The following is a 9,405-nucleotide window of genomic DNA, read 5'->3' as shown; positions in this document are numbered from 1 at the left end:
GACCCCAGTCACTGTATGCTTTTAACTTGAAACAATTAGTGGTTTCTTCTTTATTATTTTAATTAATTAATTAGTCTCACGAGCCCTTCTCCAAGTGCTTTTTATCAGAGCCCTCCCTTGGGCCAGGCCCCTTGGCGGTGATGGCTGTGCCATAGCTGACAAGCCACCCAAAGCCAGCCATCTGCGATAAGGCAGGGACAAGGGCTGCGAACCCCCTTGCTGGCTGGAGATGAGTTTGGGTTGGGTTATGGGTAGCACTGCGCAGTCGCAGGGTGTGCGTGGCTGTGTGTCCCTCAGTGGTGCCTCCCGGTTGTTCTCCAGGGCTCTGTGCCATCATCCACTACCTTATCCACGGGCAGCTGGGCTGGTTCGGGCTGACGGTCGCCTGCGTGGTGCCTGGCTACATGGCTCAGGTCCTCAGCATCCTCTGGTTCAGGGCGGACGGCCGCCCGCCCGGCTGCTGGCTCCTCGTGCTCCACCTCCTGCAGCTAGGCCTCTGGAAGCGGTGAGTGATGCTTCTCATCAAGCCTTCCCCCAGACCTACCAAAACCAGGGTGGACATCTCATCACGGGGAGTCTTGCAGGTACTGGGATGTTCTGTGGATGGTGGCGAAGACAGGCGGCAGTGCCAGTGCCGGAGAGGTGCTGATGCAGCATGGGGACGTGTGTGTGCTGCAGCTCCTGGAAGCCCTGCTGCAGACCCTGCCTCACCTCCTGCTGCAGGCATACATTGTTGTGGCAGTCGACCCAGCAGGCTTTGTCCCTGGTGAGTGGTGAGTTCCCAGGAGGGTACTGTGAGTTGCAGAGGGGGCTTGCATTTGGGGAGATGTGTGTGCCCATTTGGTAGGGTACAGGGCTCCATCCAGAGGAACACATTATGAAGGGACTGGGAACCCCTAGTGCAAAGCAGCAGGGACAAATGTGACTTAGAGATTGCTGCAGCTGAACCTGGAGAAGTCTCTGAGATAGATACCCATTGCTTCTCCCGGCCAGAACAGTCAGTCCCCTGCACAGAGGATCTCCATGGCATGACAGTGCCTTGGCTGGGGTTGAACCCAACACATGTTCCTATTTATGGTCAAGCCCTAATATCAGGGCAGTGCTGAGTGTGTAGAGGTTTGGGGCTGCTTTGTTGAAGAGGTGAACTTTCAGGTGTGCAAAGGGAGAAGCTTGGGGTGTGGACTCACAGTGTGCACAAGACCACGCTTGAGCCAGTGCCAGTGTCTGGTCTGATCACAGTGATGGACATGCTGTGCTGCTGCATGGCTGCCCATGGGAGAAAGCGGCCAGAGGATTTAAGCAAGCAGATACCAATTGTGCAAGGAACTGGCTGAAATGCTCCAATTGGCAGGACAGACGGGTGTCTGGCTTGTATCAGGGTGCTACCAGCAGCTCCTTAACACTGAGATATGGTCCTACAACACAGTCGGACACCCTTCAGAGCACCTGGCTGCCCCTGTCCCCATGCAGGTGTCAGCGCGGGGCTGTCCCTGCTCTCCCTTGCCTGGGCTTTGGTCTCCTACAGCCGCTTCTCCTGCCTGCTCAAGCCCGGTCACCTCCGCCTGCCGGCTGCAGCCATCCTCTGCCTGCTGCTCTGGAGGACAGGGATGCTGGGGACCAGGGTCCTGGCCCTGGTGCTCTTTGCCAGAAACTATTCCTTTTGGGTTTTTGCTGTGGCAGGTAAGACCCATGATCATCTTCCCCATGTCCCATCCCGCTGTCAGATGCAGAAATGCTCCTGGTCCCGGAGCACTTTGCAGCCTCCCCCAGGAATGGCTTTTCTCTTTCCAACCCTTCCCCTTGCAGGTGTCCACTGGTTGCTCATGTCCTTCTGGCTGGTAGCCCAGCAGACAGACATTGTGACCCAGCCCTGCCACTGGAGGCTGTTCAACTGCCTGGTGGGAGCCATGTACATCTTCTGCTACGTTAATGTCCGGCCTGGCCCCTCCAAGCACAGGGTGGCTGTATTTTATGCAGTGAGTACCTGGGATATTTGGTATTCCACATGGATTCAGATGCTGGGGAGAAGCAATAGCTTCAGACTCTCTCATCTGTCACATCACCACTTGAAAAAAATCCAGCATCTACTGGTACATCCACCTTGGTGACCACACAAAGCCAAGGTGGATGTACCTTCTGCACGGGCTTTGTTTTCTTAGCAGCAGCCACACAGTGTCTTACTAACACCAGAGTGTCTGTGCTGCTCTGCCAGAGTTATTTTTCATGGTAAAAAAGAAGGTCAGGACCTTGCAGAAAGTTCAGTCCAGAAACCGTTATGTTTTAAGCGGTAAGTTAGGTGCAAAATAAATCAGTAAAATCTAGAAACTGGGTGTTTTCTGTCATTGGAAGCATGTCTAAAGCTGTCAGAAGGATAAAAATGACAACTCTCTTCCCTCTGCAGATAATGCTAATGGAAAACACCCTCCTGCTGCTGTTGGCCACCCAGTTCCTGCAGGCTGAGCTGAGGGACAGCCTGTGCGTGACTGGAGCCGTTATGTCAGGGTCTGTAATAGGTATGAGCTGGTGAGGTTTGGAGCCTGGATTTCATGTTTCGAGAGTAGCTTGAGTGAATGAGCATCATCGGTTATTTTAGCTGCATCAGAGTATTTATTTCTTTCAGCTTAAGTGTCTGAACATATTTGACAATAAATCTACCTTGAGTTTAATTTTAAAAGCCCATCCCTGAAGAGGGAAGCGAGCAAAAAGGGGTGAAATGTCACTACATGGCTCAGGTACCACTGCCAAATTCAGTATGTGCAATTTTGAAGCACATCGGTGCTTTCTGTGTTCTCGCTGATCAGCGCAGGCAGTGGTACAACACTCACAATTGCTGCAGGGAAATGTTCTCTTTTGAGCATATACTGATGATGTATGAAGGTGGCTTGTGACTGATGAGCCATCACTGGGTATGTTTTGGAGACATGCTGCCCTGGGACCATGCAGAACAACAGCAGATTTCTCCCACCCTCTTTCCTTTCAAAGACCAGGGCTACTTTTGTGATGGAAATGCTTTCTGTGCCCATGGGGAGGATTTTTTGGTACGGTGCAGAAGGTGCTCTTGACCTAGCCCATACCACGCCTTACCCCATGTCCTGCCCATAAAGAAGGAAGCAGCTGTGGCCAGCTGGCGCATTAAATTCCCTGGAGCTTTAATGCACAACTCAGCTGAAGGAGGGGAGAGGTTGTATGATGCTTGCAAACAACCCATCAGCACTCACATTTTCCAGCAGGATGGGGGCAAAGGGGTGCTGTGAAATGCACAGGCTGGGCTTTGTGCATCTCCCCAGACCAGCTACGTACCCTTCAACGCTGTCTGAGAAAGGGCATGTTTGGGCTGGATAAAGAGCAATTCCTCTGCACTTGAATGATTTTGGGATAGAAGTAGGATAGTAGTAAGAAGGTGTCTTAAAAACCTGCTGGTCTCATTTAATGGCTAGAGGCCAGGGATGCTGCAAGACAGGAGGATTCCTGCACCACACAGCTCCTCCCTGCCCTGTGCCCTGCTCACTGGTGTTCAGTGGCTGCCTCGCTGTGCACCCATCGGTCTGCAAATCAATCAGATAAATTTGGTCTTGAGATCATGCTCAGCACTCCCTTTCCTGAAACCTGCTCCCATGGGACTCTGGCATCCCTAAAAATGCTTGAAAGATGTGCTGCTTGGACATCTGGTGCCCAGTGGTGTCTCTGGAAGGGGATCTGGGGGTGCCACCTCACTGAAACGTTGCTGGAACTCATCCCGTGACACCCTTCTTCTCTTTTCAGGTGCCGCAGCCCTGGTGGTGTATTACAGCCTGCTCCATCCCAAATCCACAGAGATCTGGCAGGGCTTCCTGGGGACAACCTGCAGCACTGCAGCTGCTGGTGATGACAAGATTGCTGGAGACAGCTCCCAGGATGGGCAGAGTTTGGGAATTTCTGGAGATGGAGGGTCCTTGGCAGGGGCAGGGACCATGGCAGATCCCAAAAGTGTGAATGGCTCATTGCTCCTACAATTCAGAGGGTGTTTGGAGGACAGCTGGACAAACCATCACCACTGGCTGCTGGTGAAGCTGGCCTTGAAGACAGGAGATATGTCCACAATCAATGCAGCTTTTGGAGATAGTGGCATGGGAGAGGTTTTCCCTGGCACATGGATGATGGGGAAACCTACTGATGTTGAACCTGAAGCAAACCTTTCCCTCCCCACAAGGGAAACCAGTCCTCGGGGTGTTGAATGTGGTCTGACTGATGGGAAATGGCAGGCAGTGGGGAATGCAGGAGGCAGCACTGTGAGAACAGCACAGGAGGATGGAGTAGGGCAGGAGCCTGGTTTTCCCCCAGCCATATCCTTTCCCAACAGCTTCTCCCCGGATCCAGCCGAGGGTTCTTCTGTGTATTTCAGTGCAAGTGCAGGAGGCATCACCTCGCCCAGCGCAGGGACAGTCCCAGCTACAAGCATGGCCCTGGTGCAAAGGGACAGTGGAGCCCATGCTTCTCCAGGCTGCCTGAGAGAAGGAGGAGGAGAGGATTTATCCCTTGAGGTAATGACCGCCAGCCCAATCCTGGGCACTTGTGCTCACAAGCATCTGCAGCACAGCTCTTCCCGCAGCAACACAAGTGGCAGTGGGGTGGTGGGTTACCCCAAAGAGAGCTTGGAGGCTGTGGGGCCAGGGGGTGCCCTCATGGAGTGTCATCACCTTTGGGACACTCACTGCGGCACGCAGGGGACTGTCATAAGGAGCAAGCTGAGGCCACCACGCTTCACCTCCACCCCCAAGGCTGGCCCTGGATGCCCACAGTGAGGACTGGGGGAGCTGGAAGAGGGGACAAACTGGTCTGTGTGGCTGGAGTGACCCTGAAACTGCTGCGTTGTCACCTTGGGTCAGCACTGGGGTGATCTCCTCGGTGACAGGGTGCAGCAAGAGGCTGTGGGATGTTAATGCTGGCCATGAAGACTGTCCCCATGGTGCCCCTGCTGCTGGGCAGATATGGTCCTCCATCACTAGGACATCGCCTTCCCTCCTGGTGCATCTTCTACTTGCAGTTTTGGAGATTCAAAGGTCTTGGAAAGCCTTAAAAGCCCGGGTTTAGGTATTAAACTTACTTATGTAAACCCTGCTAGGCAGCTGGAACATGCTGCCTTCGAGATATTTGTGACAGTGCCTTGAAGCATGTCCTTTAACAAGTGCCTATACAAGCTGCTGGCCTGTCCCAATGTGGAGATCTGGCTGCTGTCTCCAGGGCCTTCAAGGCTGGCCAAAACAGGAGTCTTCTCAGGACAAACAAGTGCCTAAACCAGAAAAATGATGACTTTTACTCTGAGATTTCCTTCCTTCTGGGCAGAATAAGCCCTAAAGTAAGGCTCAGCAGTGCTTGATTTGATTTTCACCCAGTATGTTCACCTTGTGAGCTTTACCAGCTCCATTTGCTGAAGCTATATAGGATGGCAGATCCTCTTCATGCTGCAGATCACAACCTCGGGACCCTGAACTGTAGACAAAAGCTATGTCCTGCTTTGCTTGCCCATCACTACCCTGCTTCCTCAAGTGGCCTTTTCTGCCCAGCTTCTTCCTTGCTGTAGATAACCCAGCTTTGTCTGGATGCTCCCTCCTAACTTCAGCCTCAAGCCAAATCTCAAAGCACATCTACACACTCCTGCTACTGTAAAATCCCCATTGCAGGCAGGGTTTATTTCTACCAGGAACTAAAAGCCTCAATACCAGGGTCTCAGCTAATGCTTCCAGCCAGGCTGGCTGGACAAGGGTTTGTGTCCAGGACATGGCTTGATATGTTGCAGAGGTCTGGTCAGCTGGGTCACCACCAAGCTCATGTGTGCCAGCTAGTGCACACCTGGCTGTGTCTTCCAGCTGTTGTCCTGCTGTGGGCAGGATGCTGGTGGTGCCACAGAGCAGGAAAGGCAGCAGGAAGGACAGGCACGTAAGGAATTACTAAAAAGAGCTTCCACATAGCATTCACTGCTCACTGACCCATCCAGATATGTCTTCAGGCTGATCTGGGCACCTGAAACCCACTTGGTGCCAGTTTCAGAGTGAAGCTGCTTGTAGTAAAAGCTCCATGTCTCCATCTGAACCCCAGCATTGCCATGCTGTGGCTGTGCTCTGCTGGTCCAGAGTCCTCCTCACTGCACATCACACAGAAGGCAGCAGAGCTGCCATGACATTATGGAGATTTTCATCTAGTTGGTTTTTCTACCTTTGATAATACATAATGATGCATTAAAAACCAAACCAGCTTTTGCTCTGTGTGTGTCTCGTGTTGGGAGTGCACATCAGCATGGAGAGGTCCTCTGGACCTTGCTGTAGGGGATGTTCAACCTTGGTGTCCTGATGCTTTGCACGCAAGCCACTGCACAGCTTGCTGGCTGGATGTGACATCCCCTCTCCTTTGCAACTCCATTTTCCTGTTTTCTTAGATTTTATACCCATTCTGGTTCTACCCCCCACAATCAAGCTGTTTGTTAATTGAGAAAGGTTTTTCCCCTCTTTCCATCTGAAAGTGTGCAAAGAAAGGACACAGATAGGCATGGGCATAGGACTTCACATCCCTTCCTATCTCTCTTCCCCACACTTTTCTCCTGCAACCCCAAGTCTTTTTCAGCAGGAGGATGAAGAAGGGACCTGGGACCTCCGATATGGGAAGGCGTTTCTCCCTGTAACTCCTTGTTCCTCAGCCACCAGAGGGAGATGCTGCTCAAGCCCACAAATGCAGATGCCTTGCTCCAGAGGCTGCGTGCCCAGCCAGTGCTGGGAGGGCAGGGATGTGCAGGACTGATGGTGCTGTGGGATGGGAACTGGTGGGAGCAAAATCGGGAGGGCTGGGATATGGGTGGCCGATATGGTGCACAGCGAGTGCCTGGGGGAATGCGATGATGGCTGTGGAAGTCACCTTTTACCACCTCGGGCACTACCAGGCTATGGGGGAAGTTTGGAATCAAATCCTCAGGGTCTCGCCACAGTAGTATTCAGGGATGGGAAGAGTCATATCCATCTGCGACCATCCCACTTAGGTGACTTCCAAAGGTGTGTGTGCAAGAGGTGCTGCCACCAACAGCACTGGATGCAGCATGAGAACCTGCTGGTTTGGTACAAACCAGCTCCATCTGTCACCGTGTGAGTCCTGATATTCGGCAGTGTACCCATGGAGCTGTGCCTGTGTGCCCGAGTGGGTGGCATGGTCACTGCCACTCTTGTCTGTCTTCACATCAAGCTATGGGCACAGAGGTCCCACACACACTGCCCTTTGTGGATCAAGGTGTCCTGGGCCAGTCCGAACCCAGAGTGTGAAGCTGCACAAGAAAAGCGCGGCCAAGAGGCAACGAACCAGCTGTTATGGGGAACCAGATGATGTTTCCTCCAAGTGTCCCAAGTGCTTGAGCAGACCCTGTCAGTCCCCTGCCTTCTTCAGCATTTCCCATGAAGCTCTTTTTGGATGAGGTGTGACGTCCTGAGATAGACCTCAAGATGTGCATAGCCTTTGGGGATGCTCATCAGTAACACGTGCGCTTCAGCCACTCACAGGAAGCTCTGGAGGGGGGATATCATAGAATGGTTTGAGTTGGAAGGGACCTTGAAAATCATCCAGTTCCAATCCCCTTCCAACACCTTCCACTAGAGCAGGTTGCTCCATGCCCCGTCCAACCTGGCCAGGGATGGGGCAGCCACGGATTCTTTGGGCACCCTGTGCTAGGGCCTCACCACCCTCACAGGGAAGAACTTCTGCCTAAGATTTCATCTCAATCTCCCCTCTTTGAGTTTAAAGCCATTCTCCTTGTCCTGTCCCTACAGCCCCTTGTCAGAAGCCCCTCTCCAGGTTCCTTGTAGCCCCTTTAGTCACTGGAAGGTGCTCTAAAGTCTCCCTGGAGCCTTCTCTTCTCCAGGCTGAACAAGCCCAGCTCTCTCAGCCTGTCTCCATAGCAGAGGTGCTCCAGCCCTCGGAGCATCTTCATGGCCTCCTCTGGACTCGCCCCAACAGCTCCATGTCCTTCTTATGCTGTTGCCTCAGAGCTGGACACAGAACTGCAGGGGGGGGTCCCACCAGAGTGGGGCAGAGGGGGAGAATCCCCTCCCTCGACCTGCTGGTCACGCTGCTGGTGATGCAGCCCAGGACACGGTTGGTTTCCGGGCTTCAATCTCCATCCCACTGATTATCCCACACTCTTGCCTGCTCTGGAATAGAAAGTTTCTGCTCATTTGCCTTCTATGAACCTCTTCTGCTCACTTTGTTTTCCAAGGACACCCTCTCCAGCACGTCAGGGAGGCAGAGCACCATGCCCCAGCCCAGGGGAGCTCAGTGTCTGCAATGAGAGGAGCTCTCACAGGCTGTGAAAGAGCAGCAAGGGAGCGGAGAGCAGGAATCAGTGGTGAATTCTGACAATGCAGGGAGTGACCCGCGGGCTCCAGAGCAGAACTGGCTGTGCCGCTCACCGGTGATCTGCAAACAGGAGCGAACAGGCAGGAACAGAGGCTACGTCCCTCTTAAACAATACCCGGGCCAGCACCTGGGCTTGGGGATGTGGCTATCCCGCCCGCTGGCACCGTCCCCTCCACTTGTTGTGTTTAATGGGTCACTCCCGTCCCTCTTCCAAGGTGGCATAAAACAAAGTGGGTTAGAAAGGTACTTTCATGGGATCCCCCCTTCGAGCAGCACCATTATCTGCCTCCCTCTGCAGCCTGGCTCCCGAGCCCTCAGGTGCCAGGTTTTGGGGTCACTTTTGCTGACATTCCCTCCAGCTCCAAGGTGATGTAACCCCTCTAAACTAACCCAGGAAAGATTTACCCAGGAAAAACATCTTTTCACTTCCAAAAGTACTGACACACAATCCTTGGACCTGACAGAAAATATAAGTGTTTGCCCTGGGGTTGTTATTTGCTTGTTTTTCCAAGCTGAAACTTTGGAAAGTTTTCCTCCTAATTAAGCAGTTTGGGCTTGCTGCAAATCCCATTTTTGGTGTTTTTATATTCCTGGGCCTGGGCTGCATCCCCATGCTCATTACTCTAAGGCAAAACAGTGACAGGGAAGAGGAGGGTAACCTTGGCTAATCAGGACTTGCCTAAATCCAACCAGTGCTAATGAGAACCCAGTGACTGTGGTTCCTGTGCTGGACTTGGCTGGAGGAAAGTGCTGCGTGCTCTCAGCACCAGGTTTGAGACAGCTCAGTTCCCTCAAACACACTGGATCAGCGTTCCTTCCCTCCTGGGCATCCTCTCCAAAAGCCACGGGATGGGATCCATGGGGATCCAGGGGTGTTGGAGGAGCCAGGCCAGATCCTGCAAGCAAAAGGATCTGGTGCTTGTTTTGCTTGAAGGAAGACCTTTAAAAGAAAAAACCCTGATTGTGCCTTGCTGTTTTCCAAGCGAAGCCCCCTACAGGCCGTATTCCCTCTCCTTAATGTCCATCATGGTCCCT

The 9,405-nt window shown here is 52.9% G+C and overlaps 1 protein-coding gene across 1 annotated transcript; it reads left to right on the top strand.

The window, feature by feature from the left end:
* Positions 1-321: 321 nt before the first annotated feature.
* Positions 322-4,781, top strand: XKR5 (XK, Kell blood group complex subunit-related family, member 5; the record flags this gene model as incomplete). The annotated part of the gene is made up of 6 exons (XM_010021510.1): positions 322-505; positions 585-766; positions 1,471-1,680; positions 1,807-1,976; positions 2,402-2,513; positions 3,763-4,781. Coding segments are annotated over 6 exons (1,877 nt in total), but the record flags the coding sequence as incomplete, so codon positions are not given.
* Between the last annotated feature and the right edge of the window lie 4,624 nt (positions 4,782-9,405).

This window comes from Nestor notabilis, unplaced genomic scaffold (genome assembly GCF_000696875.1).
Source record: "Nestor notabilis isolate BGI_N333 unplaced genomic scaffold, ASM69687v1 scaffold23840, whole genome shotgun sequence".
NCBI lineage: Eukaryota > Metazoa > Chordata > Aves > Psittaciformes > Psittacidae > Nestor > Nestor notabilis.
The sequence above is the reverse complement of the archived record's forward strand: the minus strand, read 5'-3'. Positions and strand labels throughout refer to the sequence as shown.